General features: G+C 44.2%; 1 protein-coding gene across 4 annotated transcripts in view; it reads right to left on the bottom strand.

Annotated features, from left to right (window-relative positions):
* The window catches only part of LOC142885482 (receptor-type tyrosine-protein phosphatase mu), a 170,496-nt gene that overhangs the window by 110,926 nt on the left and 34,928 nt on the right, over positions 1–24,642 (bottom strand). For all 4 annotated transcript variants that reach the window (XM_076021959.1, XM_076021961.1, XM_076021960.1 and 1 more), the window contains exons 2-6: positions 20,924–21,046; positions 9,290–9,564; positions 5,217–5,295; positions 3,395–3,510; positions 1,270–1,444 (exon numbers count right to left, since the gene is read on the bottom strand). In XM_076021959.1, coding sequence (XP_075878074.1) covers positions 1,270–1,444; positions 3,395–3,510; positions 5,217–5,295; positions 9,290–9,564; positions 20,924–21,046 — 768 coding nt within the window. The remainder of the gene's footprint in view (positions 1–1,269; positions 1,445–3,394; positions 3,511–5,216; positions 5,296–9,289; positions 9,565–20,923; positions 21,047–24,642) is intronic.

The raw sequence follows: 24,642 nt of genomic DNA, 5'->3' as shown, positions 1-24,642 counted from the left end.
GAGTGCATTTTTAATTTTTTAAAGCAGAAAAATTTGTTATTCTACTGAAAAACAGCCAATAAAGTTTCAATCTATCTTCTATCCATCCATCTATCTTCTAAGTGTCATTATAAATGTAGACATTTTTCAGCAATTCTAAAGCGTTCACCTTCTGTAATGATGGCCGCATATTGCACTTATTCATTCTCTGACATCACATTCAATTAGACACTCAAGGCAAAAGACATCCCATAATGTGTTCAGCACATTCTGACTGATTTCCCTGCACTAGTGATGTTCTGAGAGCTTTCCAGTAGATTATCTCGTGAAGCTGGTTCTAATGGAGTTCAACGCTGAAAAGGAGTCAGTGACCCCAAACTTTTCAACAGTAGTGCACATGTACATGTAGAGGACCGCCTCTGGAGAGTGAGCCAAGTGTGAGTGGGGACCAGGCGCTGATTGACTTGGAGGATGGAAAAAATACATGAGCCCCCGGTGTGCCGCTAAATTTTCCCCTCCGAGCGCTCGTCGTCCAAACCCACTGACACACTCGGCCGGGAGGAGACTTTATCCGCCACTTCAGTCCGCCGCGTCTGGGACCGGCCATTCTCGCATGATTGACAGACCTCGATCCGGACAGCCGGGATTAAACCTATCAATCACATGAAGCTCGGAGACACGCGCGCACAAAAAAAAGAAAAGAGGAGGGAGGGAGAGTCGGGGGGAGAGGAGGTAAGCAGGGCAGTAAATTCAATTGAGAGCGCAGGGAGAAAATTGAGGTGAAGAAATATAGGAGGCCATTACCAGGCTATAGGGCTGTAGGAAAGTGAGGCCTTGCAGGATTTAGTTGCAAACGACTCCATAAATTCATATCAAATGACTGCAGGAGCGACGTATCACTGAGGTTACTGTAAACCCTGCTGCCTCTCGCCTTTGTGATCTTTTGTGTGTGTGTGTGTGTGTGTGTGTGTGTGTGTGTGTGTGTGTGTGTGTGTGTGTGTGTGTGTGTGTGCGGGGTTGGTATATTGTGCTCTGTCAAGGACAGCCTACACAGGAAGGTATTAAAGTCCGCTGGATAACAAATCACGAAAAAAAAGGCTAGTATTTTTAGGATCGCCTTGGAGGACGTTTCCATCCATGAACAAGCAGCGTTTCCTGTTTATCTCCTGTTGACTTTGCCGCACGCGCAGAGGTCATGCCCAAACCAGCCGGCAAACCCAAACTGGCCTGTGTCTGTTGTTTTCGCCCCCTCGCTCCCTCCAGCTATGTGCTTTACTCTGGTTCACTCACGTTTTATGGTCAACTCGCCGTAATTGGACACTCCAACGCCTTTGTCCGAGTGGACGATGCAGCGGTAGCGGCCCGAGTCGCCCTTGGTCGTGTTCTCCACGTCGAAAGTGCCAATGAAGCGCCGGTTGTTCCAAGGTTTCGTGGCTTTCATCGGCGCCTCCCGTCCGCCGATGCCCTGTTCAGAACCAAGACGAGACCACAGACAGAAACGACACGGCCGGGTCAAAGTGGCTCCACCTTGTGTGTTTGCAGAACCTTGAGGTGAACGCGTGCTTGTTGTTCGCTCTTGCTGTGTTTGTTTGTGTCCTACAATTTCCCATCGGTGGCTGAGGGGGGGGGGGATACATTTATCTCTCTCTTCATCACACTCATACACACACACTTCCACACACACATACACACAAAGGGCTCTACCCAGCTGTCACCCCGCACAGCAGGCAGATGGGGGACATTTGTTCATTAGAAATATTTCTTCATTACTGTCATCGGGGGACTTCACTTAATGTTTGTTTTCCAGCTCTGGTGCTAATGAGGACGTGTTTGTTAAAATGATGGAGTACCTGGCAGAGGACCTTTACCTGGCGTCGTGCTCGCTCTGATCACACGTGTGACAGCGTGCTTAGCGGCGACGCAGGCAGGGTTACGTCTGCCAGATGCACCACCCTCGCCCGCTCGGAACAAGGTCAATTCGGCTCAGCGCTCGTGCTGGATATAGTGCGCGGCAGCACCCGCGGCGCCGACATCTATATAGGTTAAGACTGTGCTGCGGCCGTCTGAAACAAGAATAATCCCCAGCTGCCTGGGCGCAGGGGTCTCGGGAAAGCTGGAGCTCAGGTAAGATGTCAAAAGCAAGGGCACAGAGGAGCATCTGCCAAAGTCAGTTGGCGGGACATTAGCGAATGGTTGCGCTGTGTTCCCACAATTTTACATTGTTGGAGAAAAGACATTTAAACAACTTATTTATTAATGCACAGCAGCAGGAGGGCTCAGAATCATTCTCTGAAGTCATGCACATCCGCCTGACTAACTTCCAATAAAAAATGTTTTCAATCGCTCTGAATTTTTTAGGGCTTCTATAACCGACACTGGTTTCTTCTACAGACAAAGAGCCCGAAGCTATAGAGCGGGACCACACCGCTCCAAGCCTGCCAAAAACATTTTTTAAAAGAGCTGGAGGCAGAAGTTGCTGCTGTAAACAAATGCTGCTAAAGATATTACCATGGATGCCAGTGAATGGTTACACAACAGTAATAACTATCATCCAGAATGTGATGGCTTTTCCAGTCACTTCCAAGATCTTTGTCTCCTTTCAAACACGATTCATGAGGTCATGAGCAAATGGTTGGATCAAGTTGATCTGAAGGAATTGGGAATCATTCCTGCTAGCATTGAAAACCTTTTTAATATTACGAATAATTCTTGACCTAGTCGGCAAATAGATTTTTTTTTTTCATTTAAAAAAAAGTTTTTTCTAAATTCAATATATCAGCTGCTCTATAACAATTTGAACAGAGGCAACAAAAGCGAGGAGAAGATGTGCAGAGCTGAAAATACACCTGAGGTAAAATTGGTACAACTTTTTAAAGGTGGATCCTTATTTGGCTTTTCCCCCTGCAGTCAATGATTTGAGGCCACTTTCCACTTCTCCACACATGACTGGATGACAACCGCTACTGCAGAGAACGCACACCTCTTTAAAAAGAATATGCTAATGGACTATTAATTATGACTGGGCAACCAACTGTAATACATTCATCTTATTTTGACAAGGCATTTGCTACTGGAGGAGTTGCAGCGCATCCCAATTGGGGACAGCAGCTACATCAGCAGTCTGTTGCTCCGTGAGCAGGACGCTGCTTTGGAAATGATTTTATATGTCATAACCCTTGGCGGTATGTGGGCCTTGTGTGCTGAGTTATGTTTACGAGAAGATCAGAGGCTATGAATGCCGAATGTATCTCCCACAGTGACGTTCTGTCAAATGTGCATTAAATGCTAAAACGTGCTCGTATTCACACAAAAGGCTCGGAAATTCAGGCGTATCCAGAGCAGGGGCCTCTTCTAAAACTCTTTCTCCTGAGTTACTCTTATTTAGAGTCTAATAGACAATACAAACAGATCTCACCTGAAGCCACAGGCGAAAACTGTCTCTTTTGCGTCCATTGACGGTGCAGTGAAAGGACGCCGTCTGTCCAGCATTGACCTCCACCCCCTTTATAGTCAGGAAGTGAGGAGTGGTCACTGTGGAGGAATGACAACAATCATCATTTTAAACAGTTTAGCCATAACTTAATCAAAAAAAAAAAAAAAGATGAGAAGTAAGAGGGAAAAGAAAGGATGGACAAAGGGATGGCTGCTCTTCATGTTGCTTGCTCACCCCCCCAACCCCGCGCCCCCCTCTGCGACAGAGTCCAGCCTCCCATTTTAAAACGCAATCCACCGTAAGCCGTAAAGAAGACACCAGCGGCTGATCTCACACCTTGCAGCAAAACCCATTTCCTTGTCTCAAACTGCATCGCATCAACGATTCATGAAGCAAAAAAAAAAAAAAAAACTTTATTCTTATTCCAGCTGTGCTCATTATTGGCATGCTCACTGGCCGGGATAGTCCACAGAAAATAACTTATGTAGAACATTTTTGATTAGTGCTGCTATTCTGCATGGAGAAATAGGGCAATTCAGCGGAGCGACCTTGATTCGAAACATATCCAAATCTCCAAAGACTTGGCAAAGCTAATTCTATCACTTTCATCGTCATGACTTTCACTTCTACTTAATATTTCATAACCTCGTCTTTGAACTGCGCCTCCTTTCTAAGTATGCCCTTTTCGATGCGTTGGGTGTCAACAGATCTATTCTTCCCGCCGCTAATGTCTTCTTTAATGATCAAGGTCGAGCCAGACCACCCGGTGGCATAATCACACCTTTGTTCTAGATACTCCTCGCGCTGGTATAAATAGGAAAAGGGGACTGGCTGCGCCTCCGCCGACGAGTCCCTCTGATCACTTTGCCCATCACTCAAAAGAAACCCTATTGCTACTGAGCAGGGCTATCGATCCGCTCATACTTTTCCGCATTCGAACGTTGATCATCTCGAGAGGCCGCATTGATTCGCTCGGATACATTTGGATGCAACGCCAACCCTTATAAATCCATCCCATCGACGCAACAGAGTGTCAGAATTCAGCCGCCTTGGAAACGGTTACCAAGTCATTAGCGCCAAACAATCAGAGCCGCTCCTCCAGCTATGAGTTGTAAAGTACAAATCGATTGATGAAATCTTGCACGGCAATCGACTTGGAATTAGACTGCGGAGGGCGTAAACCTCTTAGCATAAACTTGAGGAGCTGAGCTGGAGGACTGAGGCGACCGGCTCCTGAAAAGCATAGCAATGAGGGATTCCTAAAGAGCCCTCGCCGCAGCGGCAGTGCAGTTGGAAAGTTGCGAGCAGCAAAGATTCTAACTGTGCCTGTGATTGCGTGTTCATTAGCTCTGCGGCGCAGACTCAAGCACTTGCATTCAGCAACGGTAGCAGAAAACTGGGAAGATCTGAGGGACGGAATGCTTGGCTAAATATCCAGCAGAGAGGAGGAGCAGCGTGGAATCCAAACACAAGCAACGCTATTTGTTTCACTTACCTTATCATGATTATTTTCGAAAGCATTTTTCTTCCTGAGGGAAGCGTTAGCACCCCTCACCCCACCGCCACCGCCACCATCCCACCCCTTCCGGCATTAAATCTTGAGGGTACTTTGGGACTGACAAGTTTACGCTCATGATTTTTTTTTTTTTTCCAGGTGGTGAGCACGAGGAGGTTTACACTTGGGACGTGGTGTTAGGGCCTTGAACAGAGCAGCGATGCAGGTATTTGGAGAGGGTGTCATGGAAAGGACAATGACTCTTTGATGGTTTCTTTTTACGGCGACGGGGGAAACAACAGGACTTACTGCACTGGTGGCCCTGGACCACGACGTCTTTGATGGCCAGCAGGCCGCGCTGCCCCGAGGTTACGGCTTCAAACACAATCTGGGGAGGAGAGAGGCAGACTCGTCACAGCGCTGACAAATGGGCTCGCGTCTTTCAAATGGCAACAAGGAGCGTGCGGCTGCATGCGCCGGGGAAGTCCTTCTCCTTCCCTAATGTCACCCGCCGCTAGCTGAGCTGAGCTGCAGCTGGTCGCGCAGCTGCGGGGGCCAAGCCGCGGTGTTATTTCCACAATATGTCACACTCGCCACGGCGTCGTGACACGCAAGTGTTAAATTAGGTTTTCGAGCCCGCAGACCATTTGAAACACTCCAGCAGCACCGTGTGAAATCAAAGCAACGTTTAATGTGTATCACCTTTCCCTCACTGCTCGCTAATCATTTCACTTTTTCCTTTTTTTTTTAGCTGCCACGTGCAGTGGGTCTCTTTTTTTTTGGGACTCTCTTAGAAAACAGGGTAAATGGATTTGTGTATTTGCATGTTAACTAATCACATAATAGCAATAAAAGGAAACAAACGTAATAGATTTGTCTCTAATTAATTTGATTTGGTTTCAGGAAACATCTGTATCACTAAAAAGAAAAAACAAGAAACAATCTCAGACAATCTAACAATATTGAAATAACAGCACTTAAAAAAAACAATAGCAATTCATTATCTGGATTGTTTTACAAATTCTAAAAAAATAAATTAATTTGAAGCAGATTTTAAGCTGTTTACAGATTCAGTGAAGCACCCAGAAGTGAGAAAAGTCCCTCCTTTAGAGCTAGCTTGGTCCACTTTTCAGAACATTTGTACTAGAACACACAGTTCTACTGTGATGTCACAAAGGGCACTGACACAGCCACTAATGTGGCCACAACACCTCCAGTGAGGTGTTTGTTCTGCCCTCTGAAGTCACCTTGCAGTAACCTTGTGTTTTTCTCCTTCCAAACTTGGTGAAGATCCAACAAAGGAAGCTAAAACCCAGTTTCCTTTGCAGACAGGATGTAAACAGAGAGATAAATGGACCGTTTTCTGAAGTTTTGATGACAAATAATGATGCAACTCAAGATAGAAAAATGTATATCAGAAGATAGTTACCACATGTGGCCTTTAAATTGTATCTTTGCAAAAAAAAAAAAAAAAGTGTGGGGGAGCGGTTGCTGCAGATCTCTGCAGCTGCTGCCGTGTCAAGTGTTACTCACTCAACATGTTTGCCATCTCAGACCGCAGAAATGGTGAAATCAAGCACAACTGTGCTGTGTAAGACTTGTGCAACCCTATTTTAGGGAGCGACTTCTCCTGCAAAACAAATGGTCCAAAGCCCTGACAGAGGGCCAAGTCCCGCCAGACTGTCAGAGTGACGCTCACCCTGGCCTGCAGTGCGTTAAAAAGGGAAATGGAATGCCAGTCCCACCCTGAAAGCCAAGGCGTGGTGCCGAGAGCCATTAAACCACACACTCGAGCGCTACACGTGTTTTGCATGCCATTATTCCCAAAATACATACTCACAGTCAACTGTGCAGCATACGTTAGTTAATGGGCGTGCATGTATACGGTGTCTCCTGGAAACCCGTGTCCTGTTAGCCGTGCGCACGTCTGCGAGATTCCTCTTGCAGCCTTGGAATGTGAGGGCGGCGATAACTACCATTGTCATCTGGGAGGCAGGATGCCGTCAGATAAGGCTGTCTAATTATAAACTGCTTTTTCTGTCCCGTGAAATATGAAAGCGAACATCTTCGGCACCAATTATGGCCTCATTACAGGCTAATTTAAAGGAAATTAAAAGGCCAACCACTCCATACACTGCCACCAGATAGATGAACTGGCCCCCCGCTCGCTAATTGAAATCCTTTGTTTGTGCAACAGACATCAGTCAGCCTTGCCTAATGGCTGTGATATAATTGATTCCAACATCAATGATGGTGCGGCGCATAATTGGCCCTGACCCAGAGAGCGAAAATATTCGCACGGGACGAAAAGCTGTTGATGTCACGGGAAAGTTCACCGTTCTCAATTTGTTACTGGCTGGCGTTGAGCGTCTACATGGCGGCGGCGGCGGCGGCAGCAGCAGCAGCAGCAGCAGCAGCAGCAGCAGCAAGCCCTCGGGGACACGCATAAGTAGTACATTACGGCAGGATTGATTAGCACTGCCACAGGTTCTACTGCACTGAAATCAAGAAGGATGGCAACATTTAGGTTTTTCTCCATCGCCGTAGAACGCCGACACACATCAGGGAAAAGAATGAACGTTAATGCGTATTTTGCTTCTCCAGGACACATCGAGACCAGATGCAGAACCTGAATGTGGCGCTTCAACAGTTTTTGGCAACGCACGCACGGCGAGCCTATTAAAAGTTTTAAGGATGATGTGACAGAGGAGTAATTATCAAAGCCTGGAAGGCTCATGATGACTGAACGCCTCTCCAGTAATTAAAAAATAATTTCCAAGTATCAGGTGGCTTCCCTTTGACAATTGTGTAGGTTACTGGGCAATTAAAGACACCGATAATTAGCGCCATGTTGTTAATTAGTGACAATTTCCAGCTTTGGTCTCTCTTCTCCAGCCTCAATGTGTTGTTACATCCTTGCGTTCTGCCACGTGTACCGGCTGGGTCGGTATCCGGCCGGGTCGGTACCAGCGGTGGAATTGGCAGATGTCGGGAACTTAAACTCAACAAAAGGGAAAACTGAAAGAAGGGAGGGGGGTTTACAGTGGGGGTTACACGACATGGCACTCACGCCAGCAGTAGACGGCAGTCGGCAGTTAGTTTGGTCAAAAAAGAAAAATTGGTAATACACGGCTGAGCACAGGGTGAAATGAAAAACTATTTCAAGCCACTGAGAAAAGAATCAACCTCTCAGGCCTCACATCTCTAGACCAAAGCCAAATTGCAAGCGCATGACGCTTTGAAATGTCTAAAGACTGGCTGTTTTAATGTTTAGGGATAGTTAAGGCAGAAGCAAGACAAATCTGGAAATGCTAACAGGTTGTCTGGTGTGTCACTAGCTGGTGAATCACCGAGTCCTCAGCTGGTCTCCAGTGGTGTTGTAGTAGTCGATAACGATCTAGGTCTCGGTCTCCACATCTTGACCTCATAACAGTGAGCACGCACCATCATTATTATCACCTGCTCTTCTTCAAATGCAAACATTAAGATGCTATTATATACTTTCTTATTGGCAATAATAATAATAATAATAATAATAATAATAATAATAATAATAATAATAATAATGATGATAATAACAAATTTCAGGACACTCAAGGCCCCCATAAATAAATATTTAAAAGGAGTTAAACATTCAAAGGACGAGACACATCAATACCATGAAGAGAATTAAGATAGAATTGGGCCTGCTTATGGCGGTCTTGACTCCATCACTCGTCTACAGTGTGCACATCTGTCTCTCCCCACTGTTTTCTTGCCTCTCTCTCCCTTCCTTTGTCAACGTGCCTCTCATTAAGACTTGCATGGAGCAGTGACAGGCTCAGCGGTGTCCCCTTGTTAACTAAGTTATCTGGGTTGTTCTGCAGAGCAGGCGGCAGGACTCCCCTCGGCTCCACTGTGGACCAGCGCTTCCAGGCCATAATGAAATAATTTAGCCAGGGATGGTCTCCCATCGGGAGGTTAAGGGGGTGTCTCTGCATCAATTAACATTTGGTGGACTGGTGGAACAAGCCCAGGGAAAGACTAATAGCCAGGCAAGTGTGAAATCACCTTGCCCCGACCGGCAGTCATGTGCATTGATAAGTGAAAATGAGTTTTCAGAATTGGAAAAGGAGAAGTGGCTCGAGTGATACGGGCAGAGAAAAGATTACCATGGATACTGAGGTGGCCCCGGAAACCAATAGTCAGAGGTGTTGAGAATGGGCTATTGTGTGCTTGTTTGGATCTTTTCAGATAATACATTTGTCTTGCTCCACCTACTGAGCAGGCTTTAATGGCTTTGGCTAAGGCATTAAGGCGTCCCCACAATGAGCAACCTTGTTTTTGCGACAGGATGTTATTCGTTCATTTGGGTTGTCGTAGTTTGGATGACGCTTCCTCACCTGGTAGAAGTTGGGCCAGTAGGTGCTGATGGCCAGTTCAATCTGCACCCATGAGCGCGTGGCTGGACCGGACACGTTCCAAACGGGCATCCCCATGGGACTGTTGTTTTCCTTGATGTACACGTTGAGGTGGCCAGGGTGGCTGTTGTCCCTGCCCCCGATGTAGTAGTGGAAGGTGACGCAGTGGGTGTCATTCTCCCGCAGCTGCGGCGTCAGCAGCAAAGCCTTCTGTCCCGCGAAGCGTCCCGACGTGTTCACCATCATGAAGGCCGACCCTGCAAATTAGCGAGGCATTCATTTAGCTGGTTTTCGTCCAACCAGCTGCTCAACAGTTTGGTCAAGTAAAACTAGTAGATGGAGCTTGTGTCTTGGTTCGGTAATACAGTGTCCTTTCAACGTCTGCAAACCACCATTCAGGTTCAGGCAAGCGATGATGAGATTCACATTGAGAACGCATGATACATTTACATTTAACTGCACCAAGTTCCAGGTGGCACATCCTCATGAGCCCTGAGGTTCTGGGCGTGATCCCCAGCCAGGTCAAACCAAAAATGCAGGCTCTAGAGGGCACTCCTCGAGTTTCCTTCTGATACTGGTCCCCATGACCAGACAAAATGAAGTAACATCTACTGATACCCAAATGGGGAAAATGGGTTTGCCTCGTTTCACCCATCATTCATACTTGGGAGTAACCTGAGAGAGGATGTACTGAACTTCATGAAATCACTAAGGCACTGATTCTGGTCAGTTTTGCATAATTTTGGGTCTTGCATTTAGCACTCAACCAAGCTAACTCTTACAATGTTCAATATCACAATGCGTGTCACAGGATCGCAAACATTACTAAACCTTTTAGCATTAGCAGAAGCCTTTAATAATATGTGAGTGACGTGACAGGGCCTGTGTTTACTACACAGTCTTATTCCTGGCAACATGAGTTGTATCTATTGGGCCTATCAATGTCAAAAAAGTAGCTCCAGACCACAATAATCAAATAATGCCTGGATGTACAAGCCTGGGACTTGACAGTAACTGATACATTTATATCGATATGCAGGAGGGCACGTTGACTGTTCCGTAAAGACCATTTCTGTTAGCATTGAGAACTGTTGCTCTAATGGGAAATGCTTTTATATGTGGCTTGGTAGAGACACCATGATGATCCATCAAAAACACAAAGGCAATATTTCCAACGTTGGCCAGCAGTTTGAGCGAAGCCGCTCCTTCCTCCCCTCAATGACAGAGACGAGGCAGAAAGATGAAAAATCAATAAGGTAAAATCTATTTGCCAGCCATGCCCCATTTAGATTTTATCACTTTGGTTCAATATTAAAGGTTAATCTAATTTTCGTGCCTCTTGCCAATAAAACATAAATGAGAAATATTATGTTTGGCAAACTCTCAAGGAGAGATGCGAGCAAGCGCGCGCGCACACACCCACACACGTGCACGTTCCATTTGTCTTCATTTTATTTAGCTTGGCATGGTAATGTGATGGCTCAAATTGTAAAAGCATTTGAGACGCAGCCAAAACAAAATATATACCAGCCTATTAAGGTAATTATCGGAAGACGCATATTGCTCAGAGGTGCAACGACCTGTCTGTGATGTAAGCAGAACTACGCTGGATGCGGAGCTTCTGTTGACTGACTCAGATATGAGACAACAAAAAGGTGACACGAGCTAAACCGACAGTGTTTTGCCAAAGCAGCCTGTCACACAAGCCGATCTGCTCCATCGCCCCCCCCCCCTTTCCCCCACTTATACTTGCCGTGTCGTGCTGCGCTCGCAATGCTCTCCAGCTTCAGATAACAAGTATGTGTGCGCTTGCGCGTGTGTGTGTGTGTTTGTGTGTGTGTGTGTGTGTGTGTCTCATGTTTAGATAATGAAACAGGAGGAGAAGGAGGCGTAGGAGGAGGAGCAGTGAGTTCTGATGACATGGAGTCAGCCTTGTCGGTTTTGTTTGCAGGCTGGTAACAAGTTGTTATTAAGGGGGAAGCTGCCAGAGTTTGGATCTCATGAAGGGCTGAACAATCAAATAAACATGACTCGAAGCCATCATGCTTTAAACGGCTGAGACAGACACACAGGACGTGGTGTTTCTGGTGAATAAGGTTATGCAAACATCTGATTGCGGTGGGGAGGATCACTGGTTCGTTCAAAGATCTACTGTTAATTTACCTTTTAATCACTCCAAGCAAGAACAAACATCACCGCAAATCAGAGGGAGTGGCCAGATGTTTGTATGCTGTGTCCATGAGTTTTCAATTACAAATTCAGTCGTAATGCCCATCACAATGTCTTTATAAAAACTCACTATGCGATTACAGTAAACTGCTAAATCCTCATTATCACCGCGATGAGACACCATCGTTTACAGTAGCAGTAGCAGCTGCAGTAGTAGTAGCTTTACAATATAAAAAACTATCATACACTTATATTATACTTATAGCTGTATTACTTATACAGTGTTACACTTATGTTTCATTCAGTTCTTTAAATCAGCTTGATTTCTGTCAGTGGCACCCAAACTGGGAACGCGGAAGAAAGCACAATTTATTTTTTCTCGCCAACACTGTCGATCAGAGGTTAAGATGATGACAGCTAAACTGGACTGTAATTTGGTCTCTTTGCTCTCGGAGCCTAATGACCACATGCTATGTAGGACCCACTGCACCATGACAAGCTAATTAGCCGGTGAGACCGAGAGCAAATTACAATGACACTGTATTAGTCTGCACTAATGTGGCCGTGATGCTCAAGAGTGTTTTCCCTTCCTCTCTCCGTGTGTCTTTGGCCTCACAGACATTCTCGAGACCAATTAAAAGTAGCGAGCTCGCGGCTCCTCAAGGCCTGTCTCTGCACCTCGGCAAAGGCCAGGGCTCCACTATTGTCTAAGGTATTCAGAGGCACAGATTTATTATTATTCCAATCTAGGCCACCTTCACCTTCCATTACAATGACGGCTGAGCGCGGAAAACACACGCACCGCAATGAAAAATGAATTTGACAATGACAGAGCGCTCCCTCTTCATTCACTCACGCAGCTGTAGAGAAATGAAGAGAGCGCGGCTCTAGCAAAAATGTATAACTCCCATTATGACAAGAATATAAGGCTTTATTAACGAGGACACTGGCTGAATGAGGACTCGGGCGCGGTACGGAGGCACAGAGCATTCGAGATATATTAATTATCAGCATATTTTCCATCAGTCGGAGCATGTAAATAAGCACAAAGACGCTCATGCGTTGTGTGGATCTGAGGAAAAGTAGCGAAAGGTTGCTTTACATACATATATATACATATGTGAAAGGGTTATATATGTGTGTGTGTGTGTGTGTGTGTGTGTGTGTGTGTGCGTGTACATATATATACATTTTTGTGCCGTGACCAGAAACACATAGATGGTTATAAACACAACATGTAAAAGTGTCCGATGTTCAGCAGGAATGGACTTCACTGCATTTAAGTGTTGCACTTAGGGTGTATTCAACATTCATTTGAGAAAGCAAGGGTGAAAACGCTGTCTGATCATCTCTTCATCACTGAACCTTCTGCCGCTGCAGTTCATTTCGCTTTCTGACCATGTCCTATTCATAAGCATCCAGTGGTTATTGTGTGAACAGTCCAAGTCACTTCCAAGAAGGTGAGGTCCTACAGAAAAGTTTCCATATTTTTCTTCCCACTAAAAAAAAACCCAAAACATTCTATTCATCTGCTGGCATTGACTCCATTAGTTTGTGTTGTGTTGTGTTGGATGTCCACATGTTGCAACTCCAACCCCCCCCCCCCACCCCCCGAATGACGATTCATCTGCATTTTATTCCATGAGCTCTATCACAAATAAATGCTCCTATTTTCCACTCAGATTTTCTCAAGTGCCCCCAAACGCTGCTTTAACGCTGCCCGCCTGCTCCATTAGAAATTGCCGTTACATCACTGGTTCAGTGGAGTAATTACTCCTGCAGATGAGTGGGGAGAGCATAGGAATGGAACGTTCATGGAAAAGAATCCAAACCATTTGCTTCTATCTTTGTCTGGTCCATAGTAGTTTGTTCTGCAGCAAGAATGATTTGAATGCTTTGAATATCCTCTTTGGACACATTATTATTACACTATATATCTTCGCTGAGTTGGTATTTCTGTGGTTTTAAAAACAACAACGTATAACAAACTGAAAACTGTGACCACATAACTGAGAGAAAGCAAACTTTGGACCTTGTGAGCGGTTCCAGTCCTAAAAGTATGAGTGCAAGATAAAACATGAGGGAAGTGTTTTGGTACTATGGTTGAAGTGTTTTATTGATGTCAATTCTAGGCAAAAAAATAATAATAATAATTTTTTCCAGAATAGAGGAGCCCTACTGGACATGCAGATATCCCAACTAAAAGTCTTGCGGGTTTAATGTTATAATGAGTCAGTGAGACAGTAGCAGGGAAATAATCCAGACGAAGGCTTCTATCAGGTTAATCCTTTGACCCGACGGCTCTCTTCCACTGACAAAGCATGTTAGGAGCCAGTCACGGTGTCACTCCATGTGGGTGAGCAGCTGAGAGCATCGGCAGGTCACATGTAAAACTACAAAAGAAATGAATACTTTGAATTGACGGGTTTCCAGCGACTTAACGTCTCGTACAAGATTTCTTTGCAGTCATTTTAACCAGCTGCCTGAAGTCCATTGTTTTGACCACAGTCACTCTGCTATTATCTGAACTGAGTAGAACCGGCAAAACAGTGACCTGTGGCATGTTTTACACACACACACACACACACACCCACACACACACACACACACACACACACACATATATAAACTGTATTTATACAAGTATATATACATGAACATGTATACTGTAAGTGTGTGTGTGGTTTTTTTTTACATAAGGACTTTAGGAAGCAGGGAAGGAGCCTTGAAAAATGACAGTGACCCAACACTTGTGTCAGACGAATGTTATTTACTCTGCTGGATGGTATCCACACTAAAAATAACCAGTGTGGTCATATAACACTGCAAGCATGTCAAAGGGTTTCCTGTAGCAAATTCCAGAGTTGCTCAAGATGCTGCATTTGTTTATCATTTGCTGTAAAAAAAAAAAAGAAGAAAATCCATCACTGGGGGAATGAATGAACAAATTTCCCCACTGACTGGTAACTGTCTAATTCTCATTATCAAAGTCTATATGTTTAAGGTATTTAGATTAATTATGACTTGAGTGGTGGCTGCAGCAAAGGATATAATTTGCAGTAATGACGAGCGCTCATTATTTCCCCTCCTCTCAGGTCCTGAACTCTGTGGAAATCATTATGTGGAGGGAAACCAGAATGAAAGAGCGCTCTTTAAACCCGAACCCTCCAGGTCTCATTTGCTAATAAAATTCACAGAGGTCGCCACCGTGGAAAAGCACAGCTGCCGCTTCGGAAATGTCAATGAAGACAGGGCTATTCTGCCCGGCTGCCACCAATCAAAAACGCTCTCGCTGTGAGGGTTAGGCCGTTAATGCGAGCGGCCCTGGCCTTCGCTCAGTTTTTTTTTTTTTATAATTTCTTTGTCACTTAACTTTTTCACATGTACTTTGAAACATGAAAGGGTAGAAGTAACAGGGAATAAGTTGGAAGGCTCCAGATGAGGGACCTGACAGCGTTTCTTCTTTTTCTTTTTTTTTTTTTGTGAGTGTCAAACAGATTCACCCGAAACCATCCATCATGCTCAACACGCTCAGGCCCTGTCAATTTACTCAGGTGAGAAAACTGACCCTTATTATGTGCGGTGACAGCATCCATTGTTACTGCGCGTCAATCAAAAGCCGCTCCTAATGGCTTAATATGTCATCTTGGTATTCACCGCGCATTGTGAGAGAACTGGCTGCAATAAATGGGACATATAATAGCCCATTTGCCTGATAGAAACCCGTTACACAACAGAGGGCGTTCACGTGTCACCAGGCTGCATCATTAGCCTTATTCGGACATACCGTGCATACTAAATGGGTGGGAAAAAAAAGGTAAGGTTTGTAAATATGACCTCCGTCATGGACGGTGAAATGTGCCGTCGTAATCTCCGCACTAATGGCCGCAGTCCTGTTTACCGAGATCGACGTTTTCACTTTTAACCTCAGAAAAATGCTAAATTGAAAACTGGCGGTCTGGACTCCCCAGGAAATTAATTCACGAATTGATCAGACGTCGCAATTTGCTCTTCTGGTTTGCGCCCTAATCACATAATGGGGTTTCTCCTTAACCCTGCAACCTTGCCGAGGCGTGATTTTCACACAAAGTTGTGAATGGCTGGAAAGCAATTAGCTTATTTTCACAAATCGGCCGGGCCACTCCCCCGCCTCCTCAATGGCAAATCCCATCTTTTGCTGATGTGATTTAAATTCTGATTAAATTTCTGACGCCCTTCAGTGGGTGGCCTGGTCTTTTCCTCACATATATTTTGCATCTTACCTCTTCCTCTTCCACGTGAGCAGCATGCACACACACACACCAACACAAACACCAAAAACGATGTTGTCGTGTTTTTTGTTTTGTTTTTCCCAGGCAAGGTGTAAGGGGCCTTGTCAATTTATTACCTCCTGACTGTAGTGGTCAAAAAGGTGAACTGTTTGCCTTTTAAAATGATCCATCCTATCCATACACAGCCGCCGCACTCGAGCAAAGACACCCGTCTGGGCTTAAGAGTGAACTGCATTAGCATTAGCGCATTACCAACCTGAAAATAAAGATTTGAAATGAGAGATCATCGGTTACGCTCTCAAGAACCTCATTCTGCCAAACCTTCACCATTGTCCTGGCCTCATTATCAACCAAAGATGTAATTAAAAAAAACGAAACTAAACAAAACCATCCATCCATCCATCCATCCATCCATCCATCCACCTTCTATACCCGCTTATTCCAATTCAAGGTCACAGGGGTCTGCTGGAGCCTATCCCAGCTGTCTTAGGGCGAAGGCAGGGGGACACCCTGGACAAGTCAACAAAACCAAGCAACAGAATGACAAAGACATGCATATTTGCAGCAGACATTAAGAGCCTCACAATAAGTCATTTAGCATGAGTTCCGCTTGCTATTCTGCCTGGCATAATGAATCTCAGTCAGCTGACATTTATTCTTCTCCTCTTACCATTGTTTGCCACAAAAGATCTCAGGGAAGAGCAGCCGAGCAGCCGCCCACTGCTGGCAACGTCCATGATGCCAGACAGGAGGCAGCCTCTGCACCAGCTGTAGCCCCCTAATAGCAACTTCTTCCTGAATCTGACCTGGACAGCAACCACTCCCCACCCCCACCCCTCCATTCCCACCCCCAGCATCACTCTGCCAACTTCCTCAGCTTTAGCAAAGTGCGGCATGTTGAAGTAACGTGCACCATCAGAAGGAGAGAGATCTTTTGTCCCTTCAAAAATATCTTACGGATTAAACGCGACTTATTGAAGCAGTGTTGCAGTCAACGTGGTACACAGGGAAACACCGTATAACCACCGTAAAAGGTTCCAAATGAGTGTACAACCGCTAAAAAATGCGCAAAGAAACGCATTAGCATGTTTTATTGACACAACATTGAGTTTCCTGTTTAAAAACGCGATGAAAAGGATGTTTTATTTTCTGATCTGTTTGAGAGTCAGCCATCGCTTTAGTGCCACTTAAGTGAATTTATTTTTTATGTTTGTACTTGTACTTGATTGTTGAAACGTTTTGTTGTTGTGGTTGTTGTTGTTGTTGTTGTGTTGTTTTGAGGTAGCTCCAGCCAGACAGATGTGTACGGGGGGGGGGGGAAGCCAGCGAGGGAAAATGGTTAAAATGACCGCAAATAAATATTTTACAAGATGCTGGAAACTTGTCAATTCAAAGTATTCACTTCAGAGTATACCCACGAAAATAAACTGGACTACACCACTACATTGAAGGGAATACACTCAATTTTCACTTCAAATTGTTTACAATGCACGACATTATGTGCGTCCGGTTGACTTCTCTGAAGCGCTGAAGTGAAGCCTTGCCTCGGCTGCGCTGCTTCTATCATCATTGGCCAGGACAGATGAGGCTTGTTGGTAATAACAGGACTGACAGCGGCGTCTCAGCCGCTGGCCCCTTCGGTCGGCTCCAGAGGAGGCAGCACACAGGGGAGTGTCCGCGCCAGCTGACATGCGGAGCCTCACAACTGGGCAGAGGCCCCCGAAAGGAGCCAAAGCATGCAATCAGAGCTGCACAGAGAGATAAACAAGGCTGCGCACTCTCCAGACATAGCAATTAGGTAGGCAACCAACTGTCATAAACAAGCGAGAGTTTGAGGCACCGGACTTCGCTTCCAACTGCGACCACAGGCCTTGTTTCTTCCTCGGCGCTTTTCCGTTTTGGTACTCTTTTATTTACTCTCTGCTTTGGTTTCGAGGCCACTTTGGTCTTTGGTCGTCGGTTGCGTAGAAACAGGAGTGTCTCCACCAGGTCAACATCAAACCCCGTAAAAGGCCTCCAAGCCCACTGAGCCCTGCCCACGAAGTGTGAAAGCTCCAATGTTACGATGAAGGGAATTTACCTACGTTTTAGAACAACATGTTTCAACACTACAGCTAGCAAAGTTCTGGTGCTGCTTCCCATGTCCATTCCTTTAGGGCATTCCTCAGTCTTGTAATGGCTACTTCTAGCAGGATAACACACCATGTCACAAAGTTAGAAACATCTGAAACTGGTTTCATGTGTTTGTTAAAGGAGTTCACTGTGCTCCACAGGTTTGACTCCATGTCAGACCAGGGGGGGTGCATGGGGCCGGGAGATCATGGATGTTTAATAGGGATGTAAATAACAATTAATGGTGATGGCAACAGTGCTAACAACTACATCCCCACATAAACATTAATTGTACCTTGTGGGGCACAGTCAAGGGCAGCCAATAGCATTTTTCAATTATATTTGCATTATGGGAAAAAGGTCTTTTGTAACCGATCCTCTCGCTCCTCACAGTGTGGCTGAATGTGGAGAACTTCGGTGCTAATTTAACAAAGTTGTAGAGTTGCTGCACATTAAGGCACAACCAAATATTGTGCATCTGCCATCATCGATTATGTTAGAATTGTGCCACACTGAAAGCAAACAAATTTCGAATGCTTTATGTTTGTGCGTTGTTCTTCTTTTCCATTTCGCGCCCACATGCTAACGCGTGAGCGCCATCACAGGACAGAAAGGGAATTGCTACAACAGACGGCAGGATGTTCAATTAATTGCAGTGAATCTATTAAAGCTAGTGACTCTAATCCACTGTTTGGCATCTCTAATGTGTGGCTGACAACTTTGCAGGTTTTCACATCATAGTAGACCAAGCATCTCCAGGGAGCGTCTCCAGCAGGGTGTTGAATCCACGTGACAAAGAGTGAAAGCAGTTCTGAGGGCAACAGGTCCAAGCTAGACATATCCAATAGTGGCCGCTTATTGTATCCATTCGTGAGACAGAAATGTTCCAGAAATGTCCTCACGTAAACAAAGCAGTCACATTATAGAATGGCCCTATCTGGGCCGACTCAGTCTACAAGCCAATTTCTAAAGTGTTGATTGAGCGCTGCAATCCAGAACAATCTGTCCTGCGAGTACGATAAGGTCGATCTGTGGAGATTCATAAGTACAGGTTGAGAGTGAGACGGCAATCAGAGGTGAGATCGCTTTTTTTTTTTCCATCAATGCCGCCTTCACATAAATGCATTTCCTCCCTTCAGCCCACTCTCCAGTAGCCCTAAAACAATTTCAGGCGTCAAGTATACTACATTTCACGTCGCTTTTCAGCGGGGTCAAAGTGGGAAGATTACAATTTCGCACGGTAGGTTGAGTGCTCACACTGAGAAATGGAGACAGAGCTGCAACCTGTTAATTACGCACAATTCAAGATGCGCAGCTAGAAAACAAGCCTGTCTGAAGTGCGCTCAGAGCAGGAAGCACAATCAGGAAAAACCTCTTAACCAGACAGGGAATTTTTAATCAGATATGTTAAATTTAGACCACTGCGGGGCTGGTAATTTGTAGGTTAAGGCTCAACCCCCCTTCTCCCCCAGCAGATTCCAATGTGACCTTTGCCCAGCCTCCGTTTGTCCCGACATTAATCAATTGCGATGGAAAAAGTCCACGCTTCTGCCTCCACGGAAAGCAATTTCTCCGGGGCTGTTCAAAGCGCATCATCCTGACATACACACAAACAGGTCTGAGCACTGGCTGCTTAAAATTAGCGAGGGCCTGTTAATTAATTCTGCCTCTGTCACTGGGGGGGCCCAGTGCAATCTATCTGTGATGCAGCCTTTGCAAGATTAGGCATCAGATACTTGAGGGAAACAATATCCATTAGTTGGCAGCGCTACCTTTGTTAAAAAGTGTGTGTGTGTGTGTGTGTGTGTGTGTGTGTGTGTGTGTGCGTGTTGAGGGGGACTCATTTCATTAGTCTAAGTCCTTTGTTGTATTTTTGCTCAGTGTCGGCGATACCACTGCAATTCCGATCAAATGAAAAGCCATCAATGGAACGTGAAAGAGACAAATTGTGCGCAACCAATACAAAATGCAGGGAAGGCGTATTAATGAGTTTACAAAGTGATCCCTAAACTCTTCAATTAAAATGCAACATCCCCTTTTTGTGTCCAAATGTATGTCCACTTATCCACCATAAGTGACAGTTATTTTCATCACACATTAAAAATAAACAAACAAAATAATACTTTGCCCAGGTACAAATAATTATTAGTTCATCACAATTTTTAGTGTAATACAGGAAAAAAAAAAAAGTATTTATAAATATCGCATGAACCCTACCCACCCCCCACCAGCAGTCAGACCTCTAAACTTAACCTGGACATTAGAAAACAAAAAAAAAGAAATTCAAATGGAGTGTAATCTTTCTGAAATATTGTTCGTAAACACTAAGATGTGGCTAAATCTTGCTCAAATCTCTTGCCAAACTCCAACAGAAAGAAGATTTCAGTATGTGTTAAAACAGCACTGGATTCAATGGCTCACTGCAAATGGCGAAACCCGAGAGAAGCAGCTGCTGGCTGCCTGTAAAAGCCCACACTTGAGGATGAGCAAGGACCAACCAGAAGAAACAATATGTCTGGGTGCTGCTAAATGGATAGGCATGGTTGTTAAAGCATTAGCAGTTGTCCCTAAACTGGGACGCATTATTTTGAAGAGCAAAAACCCAAAGAAATGGCAGTAGCGTTTTCTGAGCTGATTGAACTTGGCTGAATTTGGTTGTACTCCTGACTGGCTTTGCCAAACAGCGCAGCGCACTGGAACTAGCCACGGCAGGATATGGGCGGCTAAAGTTGCCGTCACTGTGCACCGATATGGGAAACCAGAGCTCGTTCTAGGGTTGTACCCATCGATATGGATGGATTCAATGACTGGTCTAATCAAGTGGGGTTAAGAATTGACAAATGACCTTCTAAGTGCTGCAAATTCCTTTTACATATGGTATAAGTCCTTGGTTATTAACTTATTTCAACACCTGTACCGACAAGCATACTTTAAAGGCAGATGTCACTTCCAGCTTATCGCTTGTTAAATGCATCTTAAATGAGCGTGTGTGCTATTTCACTCCTTGTGTGTCTATGAGGTGATGCTTTCATGGCTCTTCTCAACCCCGGGCCACTGCTCTTACCTGAGGGCATCCAGGAATCCGATGAAGGCTTCTCTCTGGTGTTGGCCTGTTCCCAGTCAAGGTCATCGTCCCTGCCTTGGCTGTACCCGCACGCCGACAGCGGCCTCTCAAAATCACAATCGCCTGTGAAAAAAGAAAGACGTTTATATTGCTTTTGCAGCTTTTCCATTAACGTGCCGCTCAAATGAATGCATACATAAATTAAATTCAACTCCTTCTTTTTTTTCTTTCCCCCTAGTGTTATTCATAATGCAATATGCCAGACAATGAGGTGCATTTAAGTGAGACAGAGTGAAGGATTACTCGGGTAGGCGAAGCACAACATACATTACCGTCATTAGCAACGCGGCAGTCCAATTTCACAATGACAAGTATGAAGTGTTCGAACTCCATCATCGTTAGGCATTATGTTCCAAAAGAACACCACCATCAGGGATAAATTGATTTTTTTTTTTTTCCTTTGTGGCCACAGAACTTTTCCGTTCACGCAGCCTCGCGCCACAGAAGCACTTTGCTCCTTTTTAGGAGCTGCTCGCAAAATGACAGCAAGCAACCATTAAGACTCGGCTTCAATCAGGTTCGGCGTGAGATCGATTAATAAAAGTGCTGTTTCACTCGTACCTTAAAGGCCACGCAGAAAATGTGCGCTTTGTCCACCACCCCCCAAGTGCCATTGAATCCATTTAAAAAAGAAAAAACATAAAAAATAAAATAAAATAAAAAAAATCAGAACAATATGTGACTGGAAAGGAGGTTCACACTGTTTAGAAAATGTGAGGCTCAGTGGGAGTTCACTTTTAGTTAGGTTAGGATAAGAAATAATATTTTGCAGGTTCAGATGCGTGTCTTGTATTTTTTTTTATATTTTGTTGGTGTAATCCATAAAAACATACATGCAAAGCCAATCCTATATCATATCGTATCATGTGTGCAGCATAGAGAGCGACTTGGTGTGTGTTATTTTATTGTTTTTCTTGCTCTTGTTAAGAACAGCTTAAAAGAGGAGAGGATGAAAGAGGCAAAGACATTTTAGAGAGTTGAGTAGATTTATTTATATTTATATTTATACACCTTGGCTGTTTTGATGATGAGGTTTACAGAATACCGTCCTGCTTTTCTTGACATTGATCCAAATGGAGAATCTGGCAGCATTTGTTTGCACTTTCCAATATGTGAAGTCCAAATTGTATTGCCTCTGGGGATGTTGTTTGAGCCAGAATGTATGCCAGGCCAATAAACCACAGCTCATCTCTTACAAGCTGCCTCTGACACTATGCTGCAAAAAGGCTCCAAGCCGGGCTTTTGGTTTTACCAGTTATCTAGCATGACATTTACACTGCACGTGCAAACCAAACTGAGGGGGGGGGGGGGGGAAGAAAGAGGGAACACATGATAATTATTAAGAAATCACAACAAGAAGAGAAGAGATAAGAAAAATACATTACCAAAAGAAAAGCATGCAGATTGGTATCATGGGCAAAAGTAGTTTATTGGGCACTAAATACTGTAGAGAAAAACTCCAAACCACATACGTCTGTTATTGCACATTAAGGCAGTCACCTATTTTATGGTGCACTAAAATAAATGTTTGAATCCCTTATAAAAATGTGTCCCCCAAAGCTGGGAGCAACGTTAGCTAGCAAGAATATGTTAACATTAGCTGGCACTTTGCGTCACCAAGATGGTCTTTAACGGTGCAAACTGTCCAATACTGCACATTAATTTGTTTTGTTTTTTTGTTTTTTTTAGTGTCTACTTAGATAGATACAGATAGCATTATGAAAAGGAAACAAGCCAATTTTAAGTCAACTTTGAAAATTCACTTGAAAAATGAAAAAATAAAAATGCCATTGAAATTTGAATTTGCGATTTGATGAACAAGGCTGATAAAGTGAAGCATAAATTACAGATGGCACTACAATGGCGACCAGAAGAAAACAGACTCTCGTTACTGAGACATCCAGGAAGACAGACATGCAATCATAAATCATATTGCAGAATAGCTCTGATTTGAAGAGACCTGAGTGACCTTCAGTCAAACATACACATTTCATTGCAAATTAGAGGAAGTGGTTTTGAATTAAGCTGTTAAAAATGCATTCCTTTATGTGTGTTGAAGACAGTTTATGGAGTACAAGATACGAGACTGCGCTGCTCTCGCTAGGCTCATTTCACTCCACTGTTTTCAGTAGTTATCAGCTTAACAACCTGCTCAGGGTTGTTTGTCCAACCTGTTACTTGTACTGATGCTTTGTCTAGTAAATGAAATGCGTACAAACATTATTCAGAGATTCAAATTCCACACATGCTTTTGTTCTAAAAGCTGATGCAAGCGGCAAACAACATACATACTCCAATAGGACATTTTCAAATTTAACTGTGAAACTCCATCTCCATCTTCGGAGCCATGGGCGTACGGTGTGCCTACGGAATCTTAATGTGCATCACATTTGCAAATGCAAACTCGTTTGGATTGCTCGTGGTGTGCGCGATAATCTGTAGGCAGCAAAACTCCATCTTGTTCTACGTTTGTTTTTGGTGGGTTTTTTGTGCCTCCAAGCTATTGTGCTAAGCGAATCAGCATTCATTAACAGCTGTTAACTTCTGCTGGATAACTGGTCCATTACTCTGTGAGGCAGTAAAAGAATGGATCCACCTATTGCATGACAGTAATGTCAATTGCTATTTGCACACAAGCAACAACAGGCAGCTAAAAAAAAACACAAAACACAAAACACAAAACACAAAACGTTGTGCTGACTGGCAAAAGATGATGATGAGAAGATGGCAAACACCAAACGCACAGTTTTTGGCTTAGCTCTTAACTCGCGCAAGTTCATTGGGAGCACTTGATTGGCCCGATAGGAGGTTTTAGTCTCGCTGCATCTCCGTCTTGTCCGTGAAGGCGTTCTTAAAGCACAGAGAGCAGCCGCAGACAAAATACCACATACTTCAAGCTCAATCAGCTTCCCTTCTAAATAAATAAAAACAGTTTTTAAAAAAAAAGAAAAGAAAAGAAAAGAACAGAACAGAGCAGCGTTGCCAAGATGCAGCCCAACTTGGACAACATTAACACGAGTCTTTGGCTGCAGCGAGACGGCGACTGGCTCCGTTCCATCAATATTTTCACTCAATAGTTCCAGATCCTTTGCCCCGCGCCGCCCACCTTCCTCTCACAGCATGGCGATGCTCAAACAAATCCAAAGAGGTGGCTTTTATTGGTTTTTGATATTCAAATCATTGGCTCTGGCGAGAAGCTAAATGTATTCTGAGTCGGCGGGTGACGGGAGAAATTCTGAAATGAAATGGACCCGGCACATCTTATTCCTTGGTTAGCTTTTAGAGGTTTCTTTTTGAAAAATAAATAGAGAAAAAAAATAAAAAATAATACGTGTGATTAGATATAATCATAAAATGAGATGGGTAAAGTTTCAGTGGTAAAACTTCATCGTGCAACTGAATAATAGCTGATCAGCTGTGTTAGTCATACTGTCATTCCTCGGTTAATTTGAAAAATAAAAGAAGCGATTCCAATTTGATTGCATATATTTTACGCCTTCCACTCCAATTTAACCTGCAATAGCAACCTGCCTTTTTTCAGCGGCGTGTAATTGCCACGAGTTAATACAGTGACAATTAAAAGACTTTAAGCCGAGTAATTACAAAGCTAATGCTTAATGAGAAGGTGGTAATTATAAACTGAATTACACTGTAGAATC

This window comes from Nelusetta ayraudi, unplaced genomic scaffold (assembly GCF_046127955.1).
Source record: "Nelusetta ayraudi isolate G7.1 ecotype Tasmania unplaced genomic scaffold, CSIRO-AGI_Nayr_v1 ptg000011l, whole genome shotgun sequence".
In the NCBI taxonomy this organism is placed as follows: Eukaryota; Metazoa; Chordata; class Actinopteri; order Tetraodontiformes; family Monacanthidae; genus Nelusetta; species Nelusetta ayraudi.
The sequence above is the reverse complement of the archived record's forward strand: the minus strand, read 5'-3'. Positions and strand labels throughout refer to the sequence as shown.